This window comes from Siphateles boraxobius, unplaced genomic scaffold (assembly GCF_051911475.1).
Source record: "Siphateles boraxobius isolate OS27281-9 unplaced genomic scaffold, OSU_SipBor_1 1, whole genome shotgun sequence".
Lineage (NCBI taxonomy): Eukaryota > Metazoa > Chordata > Actinopteri > Cypriniformes > Leuciscidae > Siphateles > Siphateles boraxobius.
Window position 1 is genome coordinate 30610150 of NW_027508699.1, and position 24694 is coordinate 30634843.

Consider the following 24694-nt stretch of genomic DNA (forward strand, 5'->3'; position numbering starts at 1 on the left):
TCCTTGATGTGGCAGCAATAAAACTTAACGACCACTCAATAATTCATGCAGTGCTTCAAAACTTCAGGGTTGCCAGAGAAAAATAAGGATACACTTTACAGGATACGCTTTATGTGTCTTGGAAAGCTGAATCAAACAAAGTACTTATCAAGGTCAAAGCTTATGAACACTTTTCAACAAAAAGAGAGAAAGAGGGAGAGAACAGCACTCGGCACTTGATTTGACTCTAATAAACCCTAGAGTCAAATGCCTTTTTTATATAATCTGGAGCTGCTGTCACCCACAAAAGGGTGTACAGTAGCATCTGGAACTCACATGCATGTTAGCTAATCTTAAAAAAAGTCAACACTTTAGAACACTGTTCCGTAGTTAATGAATAACAACACAGGAACAAATGAGTAACACATTAATAAAACTCTAACTACTAGTAACTAACAAGAAACTCTAATTAACGAATATGGTAGTTCACTATTAGCTAATCAATAACTTTTTTTTCCATACCTCCCAGAGGACTACTAAGAACTAATAGAGGTTCATAATTAATGTGAATAATGGGTAATTATCAAGCATTACCAAATCCTTCAGATGGAATTACTAATTATTTAGATCAGTATTCTAAAGTGAAAAACATGATAACTCCCTTTATGATTGAAGTCATTGTGCGCTTTTGAGGTTTTTGTAAGGTTTTGGAAAGTAATGAATCAAGTGTCACTACATCCTTCTAAAATAACTAGATCAGTATTCTAAAGTTTAACTCATGGTTAACCACTAGTAATGACTAAAAATATAACCAAATCCTTCAGAAGGAATTATTAATTATTTGGATCAGTATTATAAAGTGAAAAGCATGATAACTCCCTAGTAAGGTTCAAAGTCATTAAAAGCTTTTGAGGTTTTAGATACTATAGTAATTACTTCTGATGACAATTTGGCAACACTCGAGTTATTGATTAGCTAATAGTGAACTAATTACCACATTCAACTGAGTGCTATTATTTACTAATTTATTAATCAGAGTTTCTTGTTAGTTAATAATAATTATTAGAATGTTAATTGTGCGATGCACATTTGTTACTGAGCAGTTATTCAATGAAGTTTAACAATAAAATATGTTATAAACAATCACAAAACCACAAACCAGGAGTTCAATAATTTGCAGAGCAGAATTTAAGACTAAAACTAAAAATAGTGATAAATAGAATATAAATCTTTATATATTTCTTTACCATGCCATCAGATTGACCTGAATCAGAGAGATCCAGAAAAGATTGGGAGCATTCAGGTAACGACTGGAATGAAGAGGCGTGTCTACGAGGTGCGGGGGCGGGGCTACACGCGCTCATGTGAAAAGCCACTATTATAGAGACAGGTGTACCGTAATACGGGAGTCACACAGCGCAGCCGGTAGCAGAGAAGAGATCAAATGTTTACTATTAAGTCAAAAGGAGCATTTTTGCACGTTTAGAGTCATATTGGGAGCGTTTCTTTTTTCCAGACTACAGCCATGTGATGGCATGAGTCGAGTGTAATGTAACAATCCCCACCGACGCCTGTGCAGTTTTTACGCTCAGTGACATGAACTGGACGGCTGAGTGTCTCACTGAGAGCGGATGAACTGAAGAACGATGTCGGACCAGGTAAGAAGCTTTTTCCTGCGTGTGTCTGTGTGTGTGTGTGTGTGTGTGTATGTGTGTGGATATGTGTGTGGGGGTTGTAGGATCCCTCACAGGTTTGGGATGTACGCCGGTGTGTAGCCTACACACCCTCTCTTCTTCTGCAGTCTTTATGTTGCCTTTGTTTATGTAGGAGTGATTGTGTTTTGAAAAACATTCCTTTCATCAGACAGTCGTAATATTTCAGTTTAGTGTCTTTGTAATGATAAAACTGTCAAAAAATGTCAATCGTGATCTGATAATCACTGTAACTTAATAATATGTGTAAGTCTCCATTGTATGGTCGACTAATTATTCATAATCCTAATGATTTGCATACTACTTCAATATTCATGATGATATAATATTCAAAATGATGTTATTCAAAGTAACTGTTACTTAAGAGCTGGCCTTGGGCTACCTCACCCCAAGCACCATACTAGATCTTATTGTTTCACTGTCTGATTCACAATAAAGTCTATGATTAATTAATTACCTCCTTTCAATTAGTATAATTGGCTGTTTATGTGTGTCTTGCATGTCTGACACCGGATCAGTTGTACACGGTCCCCGGCACACCTGCAGTGCTGCGGCTAGATTAATTGCCATATTAATATTGATGCCAGTTGCCCTCACAAGCATACACAGTAAACAGTTTAAGAGCTCTCTTGGTGATTTTGCTTGATAGAGATAGATGGACAAAGCCCTCAACCTCATTGAAACTGAAAACCCATTATTTTCCTTTTTTGTCTGTTGGGATGTCTATGCAACTATTTTTAAGCAAGTGATGCTTGTTTATGTGAATGTGAATTGACCCACTTTCCTATAATGTGCACTGCACAACTTAAGTCCCAGAGGATCACAATCCTCGCCCTTGCACGTGAATTGTTTTGATACATTATTGATTTAGATATCTAATGGACTGACATTGCTCTTGGTGTTCAGTTGGATTGGATGAAGGTGCTTGTCTCATCTTGATCTCATCTGATGATTTCACAGGGTTATGGCTTAACTCTTTCGGCTGCACCCCAGCTCCGCAGGGGCAGCACCCCCCTGCCAATCAAGCATCAGCTGAGGAGAGAGGAGGCTGTTTCCGAGGATTACGATTGGACGCCTGGGCTCAATGAGTCTGCGACTCCGCAAATCAGCGTCACCAATATCCAAGATTCGCCTTCCCTAAAGCTGCCGCAGCAGAAGTACCACGGACCCCTTCGGATAGTCTTACTGGGCCAGAACGGAGTGGGCAAATCCTCTCTGGCACTTTGCCTTGCTGGACTGTCAGACAGATCACTCTCTGTAGACTCTGAAACCCAAGCTAACGGTAAATATTATAGTCATACAGCTTTCTTGTGCTCAGCATCAAGCGTCAGGATGCCAAGGACTGTACTATTTTTAGATTTGCTTTGGATGAAACACACTTATCACCTCACAGACACCCGAGATCACTAGTGTAAGGCTCTCAGGATTTGATTGGAAAAAGCGGAGTGGGTGCCGTGAAGGCATCCATCTTATTTCAGGTCTTTCATCATCTTGTGTCTTAATGAGGTGGGAAAGAACCAGCAAGAGTGCTGCCTCTGCACAGACCCTTTCTGCACAAACAGAGCATGTCATTTACTAGAGGATAAAGAGCCAATCAGACACACAGACAGTTTTTTTCGTAGTTTTTTTTTACCTGAGTTGAGTGTTCTTGTGCATCGATTCGGCACCAGCTAAATTATTGTTACACAACATCTCGAGTCCAATTCTGAATTTGCATTTCAAAACTTATTTTGTGTTCTTTCTACAGACATATTATTAAACATTTGTTCCCATGAAATTCCCAGTTTCTGCTCAACTGCAGAAATAAAATGAGATGCTAATTGATTTTATTTTATCCTTGAGTGTAAGTTTTTTAAAGATGTATCTGTGTGTGTGTTGTAGATGAGGGTTATCAGCGGCGAGTGACTGTGGATGATGAGGACAGCTCAATTTTAGTATTTGACAGTTGGAAACAGGTGAGTCAAAAACATTCCCAAATGCATAAAAGCAGTTTTTCTTTAATCACTGTTTCTTTATTTTGTCTTTTATTTAGTGGCTTTCAGAATTAGTTTTGGTGCTTGCAAGGTGAGAGTGTATTATTATTCATGAAAAGTTTTGAATGAAACTTCTGCAATTAACTATGATCGAACAACTTAACATATTTACTTTATTCTTAGTTTATTTCAAAGATAATTTCAGCTTAGGTGTGCTCTATTATACTTTTAATAAATTTAAGATTACAGCCTTTTCCCTCTGATATGCAGTGATAGAATGTTCACCATTCAAATTGTAACGAGTAGCGGTGATGTCATCATAATATATGCATACTGAATTGTGATTGGTCCTGCCAACCCTGTGTTACGTAAAAATGTATAGATGTTGATTCATCTGACAGAAAACAAGACTTATACTTATTGTCATGACAACAGCACAGTGACTGATGCAACGTGTCATTTTTCACTGAACTGAAGTCCCAAATCCTAAGCTTACCTAACATGATTCTTTTGCATCCTTGTGTGCGCTAGTATTTGCTTTAGGAAATGTGAATCTAGTCTTCTTATATCTTCACTGCAGTGTTGGGGAAGCTACTTTGAAACTGTAGTTTGCCAAGGTACAGATTGCACATAATTTATGATCTAATTCTTTCATAATTTATGAATTTATGTCTGACTCTGCCCCCTTCTTCCGTTTGTCATGAAACGGTCTTAAACGCATCTACTGAACTATGGTGCTGATTGAGACTTAATTATGTAATTAATACATAATAATATAATTTATATTTACTTAAATACGTTCTACATAACAAAACGTAAACACCCAATACATAACTGAGTAGCATTTAGGCTTATTCAATATTTTGTTACCTACAGCATTTAAAGGAATAGTTCATCCAAAAATGAAAATTCATAATTTAATAAGTCGTTTCAAACCTGCATGACTTTCTTCTGCAGAACACAAAAGAAAATATTTAGAAGAATGTTGGTAACCAAAAATGTATGACTACTATTGACTTCCATTGTATGGACAAAAAACAGACATATTTGATCAAAAAAACGTATTTTATGTCTCACAGATGAATGAAAATAGTATCGTTTTGTGATGATGAGTGAATTATCCCTTTAAAACACCATGCAGGGACAGGATGAATTGAACTGCTAGATTTACTATCACTAAATCTAATTTAGTGTTACCACTAATTCTAAGTCTCAGTTATTAGTTAACACTAATAACTAAGTCTAACTCTAATTTACTAAACAGACGGTCTAACACTGCTTTAATAGCATTTGCGTACAGTAAACAATTAGTGTGCAAATCTATTGATTGAGTAGACACTCTATTTAAGTGGTTAACAAAACAGAGTGGAAAGGATAGAGAGGTTAACAGAGACATAAAAAGACGGGATGCAGAGAAAGATGAGAGAAATCGGCTCTTGATCCTCCAGCCAAGGTTTGTCTGTTGTTTGTCATTTCTGTTCCCTTTCACTTTAGGGCAAATTGTTTTCAGTTTCCCATAATTTGTTCAATTTCTGCTGAGTGTAACTGCAGGGTTTAAAGATCCTTTTACAAGCATTTTATGTGTGCCCTCTGTAAAATCAGCCAGGTCCAGGTTTCCTTGTTATTTCAAAGTTAATTATGACCTCTTTTTTTTACACTGTAAAAGCCACTTGTTTGGGAGTAATCTAAAATGATCTAATGGATCGATACACTGTGGTATTTATCATTAAGCTTTCCTGTCATGATTCCTGCTTTTGCATCAGTGAATTGCAGAATTGTATGTTTTCATGTCATTAATATGACAAATCTAGATTGTAAAGTGAAAGATGTACAGTACTAAAAGTATACTGTGGCAACAGGTAAAACTTATACAATACCATTCAAACGTTTGGGGGCAATAAGATTTATTTTATTTTTAAAATAAATTAATGCTTTTATTCAGCAGGGATGCATTACAATGATCAAAAGTGACTTTCTGTTCATAAATGAATCCTGCAGAAAAAATATGTTGCTGAAAATTCAGCTTTGCTTTCAAATTACATTTGACATATTATTACAATTTAAAATAACTTTCCTATTGTAATATATTATCACAATATTACTAGTTTTACTGGTAAGCCTACGAGACTTTTTTCCAAACCATTAAAAAATCTTACCAACCCCAAACCCTCCCATCCAATCTTTTAGGTAGCCTTTCCACTGTAACATGGCTTTAGGGATTTTCTGAAATGGTCAAACCCAATAATTAATTTACAATGTTATGATGTAGTGTATATCTGTCAGAAAATTTGGGACTATTATGGGAGGGGGGAGAGGTGGGGGTTGGCTTGTTTAGACTCGCGTCTTTGATGCTGACCCTTGTGAGCAGTGCCATCTCATCCGAAACATCTGTGTGATTGAATTATTTACATTAATCTTCGTCTGGGATTGATGGCTCTCAACTAGTTCTGACCTCACTTCTCTCTTCATTAATCAACCATCCTTTCCTCTTTCTTTGAAAATACAACCTGTTTGACCATCGCTTAAAACATAGGACATTCACAGAGTCCTAAATACCAGTTAAAATCAGACTCTTGTTGTTTGATTTTATGTGTGATGTATGTATTTCCTTCACACCCTCTCGCATGACAGGCTAAAGCATGTGGTGTGGGTGTATCATCCACTCATTGCTCTGTTTATACTCGGAAATATGATGATAATTTTGCCTGGAACACACAGAGGCATGTGCTTATTTCGAGTGAGTGTCTTCTGTGTCACTAGAAATGATTCAAACATCTGTGAATGTTATGTGATATCATAGGGCTGTGCATATAGATGTTTGACACACAACAGGGGTATTAGGTTGCCTTTGTAGCCATGTTGAATATTCAAATGTATTCAAATCCCTGGACAAAATTGACGTGACCTTTTTTAAATGATGTTTATGTGTCATCAGATCTCTCCTAAATCAGATGCTGTTTGTTACAAGCATGAATTTCAGTAGTGATACTGCTATCACAGAATGACTGCGATTTTTGGATTTATTCCAGGGCAAAGAGGGAGAGAGCAGTGGCTGGAAAAACTCAAGACTCCCCCCATTCCATAATTTCTCTTTCTCCTTCTTGTCATTTTTTTCTTTCAACGCATCCCTCTTTCTCTCCGTCTAACCATCCGGCTCTCTTCCTCGGTGGCACATCGCATCACATGACCTCTGACCTCACCCACTGCGTTGCAATCTATACCCGTTCCCCGGTTGCCATGGCTACCAGTGGTTATAGCAAACAAAAGGATCTCAGATAAACTATGCAGTGATTAATTTTAATTTTACAGATGCAGAGATTCAGTGCTGCCCTTGTAGCTTTCTGGTTCACTGATTTCAATCTGTAGCTTATGGATTGAAGCCTCATCATGAAGAATGTTCAGCTGAAGTCTGTCAGTAAACAGTTACTTTGTCGTTTATTTCAGGGTTTATTGGAGTAGTGGTTAGAGCTGCACAATTGATCCAATCAGAATCGATATTTCCTTGCATGATAAACCATGAAAGGCTGTGATTTAATTAAAGAAAAATATAGTCTGCAATGCACTGCATGCTTCAAAGTGAATTAGTGGTGTTTCTGTTTTGTCTGTAGTCTACTACAATGACTCCCATACAGGAGTACTTGGAAAGATTTTGATTTTGTTTAAACCTGAAAACCAGAAATCAAGACTATAATATGGTGAAATCAGGGCTGTCAGAAGATTAAGTTGTTAATCACAATGCATTTTTCGTATTCGTTATTCGGTGGCTTTGAACTGTCAAAGCACCTCTCAAAATGCTTGCTACAGATGCGAAAAACACAAAAAATCGAACCCGAATAGAATTTTTTATGATGGACGAAATTTTCGGAGCCAGTGTACGAAAATGATTGACATAACGTGAGGACATATTTATTTTTTAACGTGCGAAAATTTCGGACGTTAAATGAATTAATATTTAATAATTTAATAATTAATATTTAAGAATTAATAATTCTGTCATTAATTACTCACCCTCATGTCATTACAAACCCATCAGACTTCCGTTCATCTTCGGAACACAAATGAAGATTAAAAATTTTAGACTTTCTTACAATCTATTGACAATCTACACAACTACCATTTTGATGCTTCAAAAAGTTCTTAAAGAGATCGTAAAACTAATTCATATAAATTGAGCTGTTTAGTCCAAAATTTTCTGAAGAGACTCGATCACTTTATATGATGAACAGATTGAATTTAGGCGTAACACACGAGAATGAACCTGATTGGTTATCAAGCGAACAAGCTTGAGTTGCTGTTTACCACAAATTATGTGTGAGTTGATGAATATGAATGAATATGTGAGTAAAAGCGAAATGATATCTTGTATATTAGAAGTCAAAAAGTACTTGGACGAGTAGCTGGAGCCTTTTAGAAGAGTATGTGGGTGTACAATACATACTCCAAAACAGTTAGAAAACACTGATCTGCTACACATGCTCGAAGTACTGTATTTGTCGCTGTATTTAGATAGATGACTCCAAGAGGTACGAAAACATTTTGGCTCAAATTGACCTCTAAAATCAAACTAAACTAAAGTGTGAGAATACGGTGTGGTTCGCTTAAGAGTAACTCAATATATTGGCAGCAGAATGCGGGCAAAACATGACTCAAATACATGAGGCATTGCTTCAAATTGATTTATCGCTTACCGGTTTGTTGTTTCGCACACTCCTTTGGATGCAGGAGCTGCTCATTCAATAATTGTATGCCTTTTGTGGTTTTCTTTGATCCAGACAGCAGCAAAATTATATGTTCAAAGTTTATCAAATTTCTCACAATGTGTTTAATTGAAGTATGTTTTTTTGTGAAGGTCAGCACTTTCCTTATTGTGAAACAGGGTCAGCGTATTTTGGATGCAGTGAAGAGGGTGCAGTGAGTTTACTCTAACGTTGCAGTCTGTTCTGTGGACTGCAGCCTCACTGTCAACTTACTGCATTCACTGAACCATGGAGAATTGAAGAGAGAAAGAGAGAGAGTGAATGAACTCATTTTCTCACAGTGCTGCATCACTAGTAGGTGCAGAGGATGCAGGTCTATTTTGGTTCTGTAGCAAATTCACCAAGTTCACCCAATCTAGACCTGAAAGAAGAGTCCAATTAGAGCACAGGCATTAATTCAAAAATGCAATGCTCACAAACGCACTGTACAATCACGTACACTGCCCCAAGTCTAGCCTCAGTTAGCTCTGAGACTTGAAGTGCTTGTGACAGTGGGGGGAAGAATGGCTTTAAGTAATTCTCTTTCTTAAAATAGCTGACACATGGCCAGTAACGTCCTTACGCAGGCCGAGGACGCATTCCGTCACCCGCCCAACAGTTTGGCAATGGGAATTGCGTCACGCGTTGCTGCTCCGTTTTCTGTGTTCCAGCATGAGTGAGTTCCAGCACGGGAGGCATCAGCATGCTCTAACCTCTCTGTTCACCTATGTCAACTACATGAGCCAAAAACTCAACTTGACATCAATTTGCAGCCTAAATAGAGTGTGAACGGTTTAGATGATAGATCATTTTTTTAGTACATATACGTGTTATTAATCTCGTTTACTCATTCTCTTGTTGTTCCAAACCTGACTTTACTTCTGAAACATAAAAGTGATTTTTACTTTCAAAGCGTTTTTCCCATATACGAAAATAAATACTGACTAAGGCTGTCATTCTGCCTCACATGTTCTTTGGAACGGCATGAGGGTGAATAAATGATGACAGATATGTCATGTTTGGGTGAACTAGCCCTTTAGGATTAGCATTCATTTCAGACATTAAACATGCAAAATAACAAATTAATGTTGCATTCTACTATTTGAAATGTTTTTCTATGCATATTACTGCATGCACTTGTATTCTATTTTCAAAAAGTAGTATGCAAGTAATATACAGCATACTGTGCAGTATGAACTAGTATGCCATTCTAAACATAGCCCAGATCAACCTAGCTCTAGCCAGCCATGACCACGACACAAGATGCTGCCATTTACTGTCACTGTATGGTTGACAGACATGTCATGAGCTGCTAGACTAGGGCTATTCGACTTGGCTATAATTAATAGATTACTTTGAGGTGAAATATTAATGATGCTAAGTGGCTCATATGGTTTTTGTTTACTGGGTAGGGGCCATTGTGTATGAACACTGGCAATGTGGTTGTGGAGTTTGTAAATGTGTGAAGTATACGTCTGTATCTCACACAGAGTGTGTAGTTTACTGCCGGGAGCCTTATGCTTAAGTACAGTGTGCTACAGCCCAGCCCTATTGTCATTATGGACTGTGAGCTTTTTGTAACGTTCATTAGGGAGATGTTTTTTTCTTTGATGATCGTGTGCTTGGCAGAGAAAGCGGGTTTTTATTTCTGTGAGGTGAAGGTATGTGTGCTTTTTGTTTATAGCAGCAGAATTGGCTTGTTCAGCGGCTGAGAAAGCACTTTTAGATGGGATGGTGTACTGTCTAAGTCTGTGTGTGGGATCTTGGGCCAAATGTGTATGTTTGGGAGGAGGGGATGTGTGGACAGATGGTCTGTGGTGACTGTCTGCAGGGGTGTGGACCTCACTCTGGTGCACAGAAACAAACTCGGCACACGGTTAAGTCTCAACATCCAATTATTAGACTCGACCTCTCCCCCCTACGGAGTAACAAATTAAAGTCTCTTATGCACCATGAAATCCCTCTGCATATTTAAATATATTATTTCATTAGCTTATTATACTAAATGTATTCTACGTCTTATTCTTAATCTATGTGTGTGTATTTTTTATGTATTTATTTAATTATGTAATATATTCAATAAATTCTTTAATAACAGCCATCCAGGGTGTCTCCCAGCCTCCGGACCAAGATGCTGGGATAGGCTCCAGCATTCCCACAACCCTACATAGGACAAGTTGTTTGGAAAATGGATGGATGAATTTTTTAATAATATTTAATGTGATATTTAATTTTATAAAATGATATTCATAATGTAATCATATTTAATTTTTTTATATTTTATATATTATATTTGTATTGTCATTTTTGTATGTTTATATTTATTTCATATACTCTCTTCTCAATAAAGTTTATCTTGTTTAAATAAATAAAAATTTAACTGGGAAAGAAGACCGAAATACTGATAAAATACAATGTTTTGCAATGTTTTCTCTGTATTGGCTTGTGGACCAGGCCCTGGCCTGATTTCCATGTAATCTTCCTGTGCCAGACGTGGCCAGTAGAAGGTGTGTTTGTGTTAAATGACCCAGTTAAGAAGGAACACGGTTCTTGGGAATGAGTTCACTCTGGGAGATGAGTTGCGGGACATTTTAATTCCATGTTTTGCCCGGATTCTAATCTGCTTTATGACCTATACTAATTTTTTTTCTCAACCAAAGGCTTTACCACAGCAACAGGAACAGAAAGAAACAATTTTAGGGTTTTGAAGCTGAAGTGTGATTTGTGTACCAGTAGTGGCACCAAAGGGAATTGAAAGATAGATTTCCAAGGGATTGTTTATCTTCAATAGAACTGTTCAGTTTGTGAGCCTTGAGTTTCCTCTGGAATTTGCTTTGGGTGTTTAGAATAGCAGTTTTCAATGTTTCAGTAAATGGTTAACATTACTTGAGGATAATTTCATGTTTTGTTGTTCAAAATAAATGACACTATCATACCTTAAGCATATACTTTTGTTTATTTTAAACAAAATTTGCTATACAGACTATACACACAAGGATGTGAGTTTACATGCTTGAATCAGACAACAGTTTTACTCCTAATATAGTAACCTATTAGCTTCTTGATATAGTGTCTGTCTGTCTGTCTGTAGCATCTATGACACACCTAATGTGTATTTTTTGCTCTTTATTATGTTGAATTAGCACAAATAAGTTTCCTGCCTTTTCTGGGATGTGAAAAGAGAGAAAGAAACTTAAAATTGTCCTGAGAGTCCATTTTACTCCTACCAAAATCACTTGAACGCATTTAATGTTGCAATTACAACCAATTATAATGTTGCAGAGCAATATTGAGATCACCGCAGTGATTAGACTCTAAGGTGAATTCAACCTACAAATTGCGTACTTAACATCAGAAACTGCTCTACAAGTGTAAAAAAGATAAGATTAAACAGAATTATGCTCAGTGTGAGATCCTGGTGGAGAAATAGTCAAACAGATATTTTGTTCCTTTTAATTAAGTCTTTTTCCAGCATTACAAATACCTGATGAATCTTCCTGACACACACAAGCACTTTATAATGGTAAATGTGTTTGTAAAAAAAGCACCATGGCGTGTGGATGAGCATTTAGCTAGATTAGTGTGAAGGTTTTCATTAACCTGCTGTTATAGGGTTGATATATAGACCATTTCAGCATTTATTAAGAGGGCAGTATTTAATAATCTAAATCTGCACAAGAGGACAAAAAAGCTGGCAGGCATATTTACTGACAGCATGATATAGATTTTATGTGTGTGTGTGTGTATGTGTGTTTCATGACCATAATCACTTAGTTTGTGTGATAAAGAACAGTGTAATAAGAGTGTGTGTTGCAATACCACTGTCTATAAATTTGCACACATACCTGCCTGTTTGTACTCAGAGCCATTAAAAGCTATCATTTTGTGTGTATATCTGGTCATGAAAGGGCAGACAGTGACAGATGGGCCTGTATTTTGGTGGAAGAGCTCGATATTATTAGTTAGATACTGCTGTACTCTCTCGTCTTGTTTCACTGATGGAAAGACCTTTTACTTTGCCCGTCCGGCCCCTGAGAGCCCCTCCATCACGATGAGCACTATCGACCGTGTCGTGCTGTCTTCTCCGCTCATCAAGATACGTGTCTGCTCCTCAGCGGAGAGAACCTCCTCCCCGTGCCCTTCCTGCGTGGGGTTGTGGCAGGTGGTTGAGCCCCCCTCTTCCCTGTTGCTTCCGCCCCAATAGACTCTTCCTCTCCAGAGAAACTCTGCTTTTCTGAGGTTTTGTGAATAGCACCCTCCGGGGCCGAGTGCGATTGGCTCGGCTGCAATGAGAATTTTTCAGGCAACTCTCCAGAGGGCTGGAATTTGCCTTTGGGGAAAAGGGGATGTAGGACACAGGCTTTCCATCTATTTATCTGTTCCTCTTTCTGTGTAGGAAATTAAATAGGAAGCGTTCCATAGGGGACGGAAACATTTTCTTTCTACCCTCAGTTCATTAAAAATTGAGTGACAGAAGTCTTGTCATAGCTGGCAAGAAGAGAAAGCCAGACCCCTGTGTGGCCGTACTTTGGCGCTTTAAAGCGTTCGGGGGGTAAACGCTTGACTGATGCATCTGCTGCCGTTTCGAACACACCTGAGCTCAGTGGCAGCAGCAACGCTGAAATTGTGAGCTGGAACAACAACAAAGCCATCCTAGATTTGAGGTTATCCTCCTTAAATCCCGCTAATCCTCTTTTTCATGGGCACAAACTCTCCTGAGCTCCACTCCTCTTATTAGTGACCTACCGTACCAATGACAAATAATCATGTAATACTCTGTAAATAGCCTGTATAATAAGCACTCATAGTTGAGCTCTGCTGTAATTGGTATGTCTGTGATTTGATTTGATGTGATTGGCAGGAGCTGTCCACCCTGCAATGCGAGGTGTGCATCCTGGTGTTCTCGTTGACGGACAGGCGTAGCTTCCACCGGATCGCCCAGCTCCGCCTACTGTTGAGGGAGACGCTGCCGCACACCCCCATCATCCTAGTGGGCAACAAGAGTGACCTTGTGCGCTCCCGTGAGATCAGCACAGAGGGTAGGCCTGTTTTTAGTCTACGTCTTTGAGCACAGATCCCATAATTCAATGCGATTCAACACATGTTGCATGGCTGGCAGAGATTACATGCAGGGAATTAAAAGAATAGGGTCTGAGGTCAAGTGAAAGAATAGCGTTTTACAGTAAATTAAACATTGTAAACACCAATACAGATGCAGAGATACTAAAACGGAGAAAGGAGAAACTGACAGTAATATGAAATAGATTTAAGAATGAAAAAGACCAATTATAATTAAGTATGCAAAATAGACCAATTGAAATTCAGTATGAAGATATTAGAATGACATCATCACTTTCAGTTACAATGTTGTGTTTACACTGGAAACAATATAGAATGGTCAGTCTGGTCGAAATATAATAAAAATCATAGAAATTAATTATATACACTACCGAATTGGGTTCAGGTCAAACGTTGGGTTCGGTAATATTTTCGTTTTTTTAAATTATAATTTTCAATTAAACTTTTATCAGCAAAGACACCTTAAGCTGACCAAAAGAGACAGTAAAGACATTTATAATTTTAGATTTCTATTTAAAATAAATTCTGTTCTTTTGAGCTTTCTATTCAGCAAAGAATACCTTGAAATGTATCACGGTTTCCATAAAAATACTAAACATAAAAAAAAACTAAAAAAAAAAAAAAAAATGGACATTTGATAACAACATTGATAATAAAAAGAAAATATTTTGAGCGCTGAATCAGCATAGAATGTTTTCTGATGGATTGTGTGAAGCTGAAGACTGGAGTAATGATGCTGAAAATTCAGTTTGCTATCACAGGAATAAATTACATTTTAAAATATATTAAAATAGAAAACAGCTATTTTGAATAGTAATAATATTTCACCATATTGTTGTTTTTACTGTATTTGTACTGTATCCAATATCCATATATGAGGAAGTATAAGAAAGGAAATTATCTCTGATGCTTTAAAGACTGTCAAAAATAGAAATAGGGCATATGTCAATATCAAGTGTTTTCAGTGCTTGGAGCTCCATTTATAATTGGAGCAAACAAGTTTTTTTGTGTCACGCTGCTGTAGGCTACCAGTGTGGTCATGTGAGACTTTGAATCCCGATGAGAGTCAACAGGGGTTTTCAATTTTTTTTTAACTAACTAATTAAAAATGTTCTAAAATATTTCATTATTTATTTTAAATAATATAATTTTTTTGTGAAAATAGATATCGCACTGCTAAGGCTGAGATTATTAATAAAACAAAATAAAAATGGAGTCTAGTGGAATTAGTGACAGATGGAAGTAGTGGCAGATCTTTTTTTCCGTAGATCTGAGTGATACGTATTATTGGAAAACAAAAATGTAGGGCGGGGACTTGGTGCTGCTATCCATCAGTTGTTGATTGGATGGAGATTCGTGAGATTCCAGTCAATTGTAAGAAAAAGGTGGGGTTTAAGTTGACTACAATGATTGGAGAAGTTCGGCATACATCACCAGAAAGTTTTACCAAAAGATTGAGTTATGTCATTTAGATTCAAAATTAAGAGGGAAAATAAATACAAAAACATGCATGGATGAATCATTAACAGTTAGATAAATAACATGCATTTAGAAAGCATCCAGTCATTTCATGGCAACTTTGTTGTGAGAATAATAGCAGAAAATTGTGGAACTTTAATACAGTAATTTAGAGTACAGGTCCCATAATTCAACAGGTATTTTGAAAAACACAGTCCAAGGTCTCCTGTGGTCCACCTCTGTCTGCCACACTTATGAGTCATCTATATTAACCTTGCTGCTGTGACTCAGCTTTTGTCTAAATGCTTCTATCTCCATCTGGCCGTATTTATATAAGGGGCTTCGTGGATTCCTGGCAAGAAGAAATCACTCAGCTAATCGGCATGAACAGGTGCTGCTAGGAGACATGCATTGGTTAAGTGGACACATTAGGGGCTGAAATGGTATATAGATTCTCTTTTCTGCTGTTTTCTCAGCAGGGCAGATACAATTTTGTTTCAGTGACTAGCTCAACAGATAAGTGTAAATTTTAAATGCATATTAAATACTTATTAAATACAGATTTTCTTTTTTAAACTCAAGTCAGTTCAATTTAATTTTAGTGTTTTCTGCCACGGTATTTTAAAAAAATGTCATCTACAATGGATGTGAATAAATTCCATTTGAAAATACACATTGGTGGGTGGTTGCAATAATGTTTTTAGTGGTTGCTAGGGCATACTATAATATTATTTTATGATAATTATATATATGATTGTTTGCAGAATTTCATGTTTTCTGCAACAGCATTTTAAAGATAGGGTAGGCAAGTTCAGAGAGGCTAGCAATCGCAAATTAGCTTTAAAATCATAAGATCCCTCTCTCCCTTTAGAGCGTCTCCAAAGCCATGCCTCCTTCAAAACACATTTGAACACAAAATTGTGTTTTAAAGTTGCATATAAAATTCACATGGCCCAAAAAATCTGAGGATGCACATGTCCCCTTGGTGTAAACTCACATAGTGCTTCTTGTTTCTTCAATCTTCTGTAGTCATGCTGAAAAAAGCAGTCTCTGAAAAGCAGTCTCTCTCTCTCTCTCTCTCTCTCTCTCTCTCTCTCTCTCTCTCTCTCTCTCTCTCTCTCTCTCTCTCTCTCTCTCTCTCTCTCTCTTCTCTGTTTGTCATGCTTGGCATGTTTGGGGCATTTTTTGTGTTTGCTTTGTAATATCTCTCACCCACAATGTGCTGGTGTTACTATCTTTATGTGTGTGTGTGTTTGTATGTGTGTTAAAGTATGCTAATGTTAGTACACGCTCTCATATTCTCTCCCTCACACCTTTCTTTCTCTAATTCTCTCCTTCGCCTGCGTGGTGAAGTGAACCCCTGTGCCATGTGTTTGCAGGATTGTGATAAGGAGGATAAGGAAAAAGTGAAGCTTAGTGTGTTGTAATCATTAAGAAAACGTTGTGCAGGCACTTTTATGTATTAGAGCAGATAACAGGGTGGTACCATGGGAAGGATGACATCAGAGGTGCTCTATTCTTTTGGAAAATGGCATCCAGTATAAGCTGTATTCTTCTCTTTCAGCAGTCACATGATTTTGCTGCTCATCTTCCATATTATGACCAACTGCAGGGCAAAGGAATGGTGAATCAAAGCAATGAGGAAATGTATATACATTTATATAACCCATTTCTATATGCCTGAACTCTATTTGTGCTATATGGAGATAGATCGTGGATTATATATATAAATATTTATACATGATATAAATGTAAATATTTTTTTAATAAATACATGCATATGTGTGTATTTTTATATATAAAATAATTATACACAGTACACACATATTTATTATGTAAACACAAACTTTTATTTTGGATGTGATAAATCGTGATTAATCGTTGCCCAGTACTAAGTAGATGTCCACGAAAGTTAGATTTAGTAGGGTTTTTGCTAACTTGGGATTTGTAAAAATGTTTTCAGAGACCTTGGGTCAAATCCAGTCCAGTCCAGTGTTTTTCTTGGTATTTCTGTTCAAATGTTTTTGTAATCGCTACCATTACTTCATCACTACCGCTGTTGGTCATCAAAATGGCAAAATAGCGGAAAAGTCTAAATAACTTTTTACATTGTTAAAAGGAAATGTAAATGTCCGTGTTGTGGAGGTTGCAAAGGTGCTTATACATTATGCAGTTGCCTAGAGGTTATTTAATGTGTTGCTATGGTGTTCAGAGTGGTTGCTAGGGTATTTATATGGTGTTTTGGGTGGTTGCAAGGGCATGGACTATTGGATGCTAATAAGTTCTAAATGATTGCTATACGTATGACTTCTTTTCACAAGACAATATACATATAACTCATTAGATTGCATACAGAAATAGTATGAGAAGGCTAAAAAAACATTAATTAAACATACAGTTCATTCATATTTTCAATTAATATTAACTTTGACTGTTTTTTATTAATACTTGTATTCAATAAGGATGTGTTAAATCTATCAAATGTGACAAGAAAGATGTTTATAATGTTACAAAATATTTTTATCAAATAAATGCTGTTCTTTTAAACTTTCTATTCATCAAAGAGCCTTGAATTTCTTTTTATTACAGTTTCCACAAAAATATTAAGCAGCACAATTTTTTCAACATTTGATAATTATAAATGTTTCTTGAGCACCAAATCAGCATATTATAAGTAATGATGCTGAAAAATCAGTTATTTTATAATAATTTTTCATAATACTATTACACTATATATTTGATTAAATAAGTGCAGCCTCGGTGAGCATAAAATACTTCTTTAAAAAAACATTTAAAAAAAATCTTACTGGCCCCCAAAGTTTAAATAGTAGTGTATGTTTCTTTTAAATTGGACTGAGTTGACTGTTGATATCAGATTTGATTCCATATTTAAAACAAACAGTTATAGAGATGATCGTATATTGCTATTCATGTAAAACAGAAAATAGCTCTTACGGAAATGGCTACAGAGTGCATTTTAAAGACACTTTGATAGCACTCTTCTCAAGCTGCACAATTTGAATGCATCATTCATGTCCAGAGCACAAACTGTATGGGACGAGTTATAATACTTAGGCTTAGGGATTTGTTCAAATCTTTAACCCCAAGTATAAGCGTCAGTAAGCACCACTGGGGCACGGAGAAGAAGGACCTTCTATGAAGTACAGAGGACGTTTTTGTGGACACATCTGTGTTCAGCATATTTATTCCTCCGGGTGCTGTAGCTAGTGTGGTCATCGATTCGGAAGTGTTCTGAATCTTTTTCTGTCTGTATCTCGCTTCCTGCATCCGATACAAACACACAAGCGCACACACACTGTGTACTCAGCTTCATGTAAATGGGTTTCATTTACATTCTGTATTTGCGAGTCAGCTATTTGATGCTGACATTCAAGCCGTATTTAAACAGGCACACAGACTCTGGATGCGTACATGCTCTAAGGTTATACAGGCTAAATCATTGAAACAGAGACGCCTAACCTTATGCAAGTGAGGATGAGTCTATATCCATAAACAGAATTTACAACTCTGGACTGTAATGCTACATACATGCAATAAATCTCCTGTCTACTCTGCTGGGGCACAACAAATGGGTTCTCCTTCGTCTTCTAGTTCTCTCGCTTTCTTTTTTTTTTAAGATAACAGGGTCCATTGTTTTATTGGGGTAATATCCTGTGTCTTTTATCATTTATTATTTTCCCGTATGTTTGTCTATATTGTGAAATATTATTGCAACCGGTTTACACTTGAATATATTTAAAAATCTAATGTATTTCTTGCCGAATTTTCAGCAGCCATAACTCCAGTCGCATGATCCTTCAAAAAATCATTCCAATATGCTGATTTGATGCTCAATATACATTTCTTATTTTTAATCAGTGATTAAAACAGTTGTGTGCTGCTTTAATATTTTTGTGGAAACAGAGATATTTTTGCTGGATTGTTTGATGAATAGAAAGTTCAGAAGAACAGCCATATTTTTAAATATAAATTAATTATAAATGTCTTTACTGTCACTTTTGTACATTTATTTAATGCATCCTTGTTGAATAAAAGTATTACAGTTTTTCTAAATCGCTTTGGCACATTTTTCGAAACAGTCTTAACATTCTCTGTGCAATTGCCACAACTGTTTGCTGGAACGTCAGAACTATAGCATAAAAACATAGCACCCAAAACATTTAATTCATGCTTCAAAACCTAGTTTTTGTGTCAGTTAATTGGCCAAAGCCACCAAAATAAAAAGTATTTTGTCAGCGTGTGAGCTGTACTGGTCACAAACCCTAACGCCACACATTCTTACATATCTTCCTATTGCTCTTCCACGACAAGCAACGGTGTATTTTCAGTTTCTACAAAAATAAACTGCTGTTGCTGTTTATGGATTTAGATGTTCCTGCATGTTCAAAAATGGCAGTGATTGTGCTGGGCAAACTCCATATAGCCTACTGTGTGCTTCCAAACTTGATTGGTTGATTGGTACGATTGTTATTTCAATTTCACTACAATGGCAGGCTATTTGTCAATTCAGCAGACATAGGTATTTATGGAATATACAAACATGTCTGACAGATTTTGATAACTGTGAATGGATCATTTTGCATGTGGAGGCTCACACGATGAAAGAATGTTTTAGAAGTTGTGAAGCGTTTCACTGAGAATGAATTTTCAACATTTAGATGTTGTGCAAATTGTAGACAATTGTACCTACTATTTAGCACACATCTGCTAAAACACATGCAAAAAAATTGGAAATCCAAATCTGATGTGAACAAGAAACGAATTGGTCAGAGACATGAACTAATTGTTTTGAGAAAAAAAAGTCTCATTCGAGAATTGAGCCAAAGCAATTGAGAAAAACTGTAATGGTTTCCAAAATGGAATCTTTCTGACCCCAAAGTTTTGAATGTGTATTTTCTGTTTTCCTTATGAATCTTTCACAATGTAAAAGGCTTTGCACAGACACTGTTAAACAATTAAACAATGGGGCTGTGCCAACTATACTGGATCTTTGATTAAACAGGCTTTTAGACCTCCATGTAACTGAACTCTGCTGTGAAGCCTCTTTGCAAATGAAATAAGTAATAATACTTGCTAAAGGGTTGTAGGTTCACGATCGGATTCAATAGTTGCCACTGCGCCATCCTCTCAACAGGTTAATCTGGTACGTGTGAAATCCAAGTGTACCAGATCTGGACCGACACTATGTTGCTGTCTGGGTTTGCAAAGCCTGTGACAGATTCTCAAAACAATCCATGCTAAAATGTGTCACACAAACGGTTAACAAGAATGCCATAAACATCAAGCTACTTATTTCTAAGGTTGAGATCTTTCAGAAGGCTACAATGACCTACAGCCAGGATCAGCACAACGTTTGGTGGGCTTGTTGTTAGTTATGAACTTTAACATCTTAAATAGTATCTTGCAATTCTAAAACTTATTACATCAAACTGAAATGTTTATTTTACAAAAAATAGTCAATTTTCATGATACACCACTTATAAAACTACTCCTCATCTGTGGATTGGCATGATAAATGTTGTCTGTTTCCAGTGTTTTTCTCTCTGTCTCCTCCTCATCTGTTTGTTTCTTCTCTCAGGTCATGTCACTTATTCACAATGGTGCCGTCTAGTCGAAATCTAAAGTGATCTAATTCAATCCTGTCCACACACCTCCGAACAAACACACCCCCACACACGGCAAGCATTTAGCCTTTATTTCTCCTTTCCTACAGCCCCTCTGTGCTCCATTAAGTCCCACTCAATTGATTCAGTTATCTAACGCTAATCTGTGTTGATATGACAAGAGATTGTCAAACTCCATCTGCATCTGTATCACTCAACCTCTCTCTCTCTCTCTCTCTCTCTTTTTCTTTCTCAGAGGCGCACTCCAGCGCAATGATGTTTGGCTGCCTGTATCTGGAGCTCTCCGTCTCTCTGGACCACCGCACCAATGACCTCCTAGAAGCGGCTGTGAGAGCGGCCCGGGGCCACAGCCTGGGGCCCGGCTGGACGGAGGGGTCCCCCGCGGCGGCCCGCCGAGAGAGCTTGACCAGCAGGGCCAAACGCTTTCTGTCAGGGCTCGTCCCACGCTCCCACCTCGGCCGAGACAGGGACAGGGAGGGCGACAGAGACCTCAGCAGACACAGAGGAAGCAGAATGCTCAGGCAGAAGTCACGTTCTTGTCATGACATCAGCGCTCTAATGTAACCGAAAACCACAGATAGAGAGGGGAGAAGAGGTGTTAAAGGAGGCTAGTGGAGAAACTGCATGTTAGATTGACAGGTGAGGAGATTAGAGACCGTGTTTCCACACCACTTCACAGAGGAGATAATTCTCTGGAGATATTACCTAAACTAGTATGTGTGAAATTAGTTGTTTATACCAGTCTCTCAGTCAATGAATGTGACAGTGGTGCAGCGAGACCTAGAAGTGTGTAAACTATCCTGACAGATCATGACCTTTAAGGTTGCGAGAGGCCTGGAAACGGACTGGCCGACACAAATATACCGCTGGATATCAGTATCATGCTGACCGTGGCAGGCTGTTAGTGGCGATAGAATAGCTCCTGTAGAAGTCCCTGTTGAGAAGCATGCTGACACAGCACGGATGCAGAATCGTAGTAAAAGTTTTGTAGTAAAAAAAAAGGCCCACCGGCACAGAATAAGATCCTTTAGTTAATGCATGGATTTAGCTTTTTAGCTTTTCTCACTCTACCTGCACAAGAATAGAATTTTCAGGTTTAAGGAAACCAAATAAAGTGACCAGAATCAGTCATTGAAAAAACCCTGTTGGTCGGTAGGGCTGCACGATATTAGAAGAAGAAAAAAAAGACTGGCATTACGATTATTTTGTTTTTCTGCTAAATAAAAAAATACAGCAATTTTCACCAGGTGACTTAAACGAATAGTTCACTTCAAAATGAAAAATCTGTCATCATTTGCTCACCCTCAAGTTGTTTCAAACCTGTAACACAAAAGAAGATATTTGAAGAATGTCGGTAACCAAACAGTTGATGGACATTTATAATTTACATTTCAGTGTGCGGTGGTTTCAGCTGTCTGCCCTATTATTGTGCTTGTGAACTTGGCTCGTCCCGCGGATTTATTCCGGACGCTGTGATTGTAGGTGCAACCCGCATTTAACAGCTGGTCTGATGTTGTATGCAACAGTTGCCTACACTTTTTGCTTCATTATGTTGTATTTGTATGCACCAATATACCCATGTTGCTTTATTATTATCACTCCCTGTCACATAGTCCCGCATTGGCTTCACTGTGTACAGGGCGGTGCTAAAGGCGCCGGCGCAGTTTTGGCATTCAGCTAGATGCATGAGTGTTTCAACCAGGTCCGGTACCCGATCTGGGTGACCCGGGGATTTAGTTCTTTGTTGTATTCACCTGCTACGGCATGTGTAACATTTTTCTGTCAACTCTGCATATATCCTTTGCGATCGATATCGCACGTTTGTCGATTGAGGGGGTTCAGACCATACTAAATGTTCTGACCGAGTTTGTGCAGGACAATCAGATGTTACAGGGACTGATGGCAGCTGTACAAAGTACACTACACCGTAATTTCAATTTTAATGGGGAGTAAAACAAAGGCAGAACACTGTATAATCTTATATGTAGCTGCATTATTTGACAGAACACCGGTACAGTACTTAATACTAATGGCGAAACAAAGGCAGAGTACCGTAACTCAATATGAGCGTTCCAAAACAAAGCCAAAGAGCATTAACTGGTGTTACGGTGTTCTGCCTTGGTTTCTCATCATGGGCTTATTTTCTCACAAAAACAACAGAATTGACTCAAGATACTTATCCATGATAAAGGAGGTCTTGAATGTGCCAAAAATATCAATACTGTAACTCATTTTCGACCAAAAAGAAAGTTACGGACTTATGCCTTTGCACGGCAGAACTGTCTGGTTACCGACATTCTTCAAATTATCTTTTTTTGATATCTTCGAAATTCATACAGGTGTGAAACAACTTAAGGGTGAGTATTAAGAATTAAGAATTTTCATTTTGAAGTGAAATATTCCTTTAAGTTGCTATATTTGGAAAAACATAATTTTAGAATGATTGGGGTAATTTTCTTGAGGAATGCATATAAAATAAAAATAATTTAAACTAAATATTAAAAATGGATTTTCACTCAGAAGATTTTTTTTGTGAGTAATACTTTTAGGAATGAATAATTTGGAAAAACTTGAAAAATGTGGGTGTTCATACTCTTTCAGTAACCATAAAGTGAACAGAAAAGTAAAGTTAACCACATTCCCAGTGTTTTTGACCCATTCAATCTGACTATAAAATAATAATAATAATTTGTATTACTTTTATTGTAATTATTATTAAATAAAATAAATATTATAAATAATAAAATATGTATTATATATAAAAAATGTGTAATACTATTGTACTGCGAAAACAATCTAGTATTTAATTAAAATAATGATTTTATTTGTAGTAACTGTAAAATTACAATACTACATTTTATGTCTTGATTTCTTCATTTTCAAACATTAAACTATCCAGTATTTTTTGCCACTGTGTAAATTAACATAGTGCCATGCTTCAATCTGAAACATGCAATGCATTTATTTATTTCATTAAATTGAAGTCCTGGTGTTTTGATCAAATTGATATCACAACATTGGTTTAGTGAAATTCTTTTGATATATTGTGCAGCCCAATTGATCGACTACTAATTGGAATAATGTTATGGAGGTTACGGCTCTGAGAAATGCTGTGTCCTAACCAGACGTAGTCACGCGTAGCCTGGCATCTCTAGAAGAAGAGAAAATCTAACCGTCATGTAAAGCAACATACTACAGTTTGTTATATTTCCACATTCCATATAGAGGCATGCTTGTCTAAAATAGAAACCAAAATAATAGACTGCTGTATAAAATATTAATTCAAATAATTGCAAATAACTATTTATACAGAAAACAGAAAAAATTGTGGAAAATGTTAAAGACTTTGATTAAAATTTCTGTTGATGTTTGTGATCAAGAACAAAAGTCTTGAGGATCTTTTGTTCATCTGATTCCACTAACCTGGAAAACTTCTGCAGATCCAGTGATTAGTTCTTCCTCAAATGCGCTCATTGGTACTTTGTAAATTTGCTTTACTTAGGCCTAACTTTTTAACACAATATCAAAGCCAATGGGAATGTATTTGATGTTTTATACAGTTTTATGGTACTGGATTTTGAACCAATGAGATCTCATTATAGGCGGAGCTATTTGGCATCACAGCCAAGAAGTTAAAACCAAGCAACCAACAAAATATCGCTTCATTGCATCATATCTGGTTAGGACACCGTGTTAATCATAATGTGAACTAAACTCATGACAGTTCTAATGACATGTATAATATTTAGTGATACAGATCAAGTTTATTAATTGGCTAATCTTATCCAAACGATTGATATGTTGACCCTCGAGTGGTGATGTTTCCTTGTGCGCTCTGTTATTGCGGAGGCATATGACAACCAAGGAATTTTCTTTGTGACTAATCACAAAGCTTTGAGACTAATCGAAAAATATGAGGGTGAATCAGCACAGAACTGCAGAGGAGGGCTAATGATATTTCTTTTTTTTTGTTCTAGTAACAGCCGTCCAGTTGCGGTAATTGGGAATTGTTCCTTCAAGGGCCTTGTTTACAAGCGGAATAAGCACTTGCTAAAATAGTTTGCATATGCGGTTTCCATAGCATGATGAACGATTGAAGTGAAAAAGTGGCG

General features: G+C 37.0%; 1 protein-coding gene across 1 annotated transcript; it reads left to right on the top strand.

Annotated features, from left to right (window-relative positions):
* The first annotated feature begins 1362 nt into the window (after positions 1-1362).
* rem2 (RAS (RAD and GEM)-like GTP binding 2) lies at positions 1363-23064 on the top strand. Its single transcript, XM_077233002.1, has 5 exons — positions 1363-1637; positions 2652-2973; positions 3573-3646; positions 13262-13439; positions 20818-23064. Exons 1-5 carry the CDS (start codon positions 1626-1628, stop codon positions 21144-21146), a joined length of 915 nt encoding a protein of 304 aa, XP_077089117.1. The 5' UTR covers positions 1363-1625; the 3' UTR covers positions 21147-23064.
* The last annotated feature ends 1630 nt before the right edge of the window (positions 23065-24694 follow it).

Bases quoted from the DNA above. Each gene is read 5' to 3' on its own strand.
- rem2 (XM_077233002.1), top strand. The intron at 3,647-13,261 runs GTGAGTCAAAAA...TGTGATTGGCAG, and splicing joins TATTTGACAGTTGGAAACAG to GAGCTGTCCACCCTGCAATG. The intron at 13,440-20,817 runs GTAGGCCTGTTT...TTTCTTTCTCAG, and splicing joins CCGTGAGATCAGCACAGAGG to AGGCGCACTCCAGCGCAATG.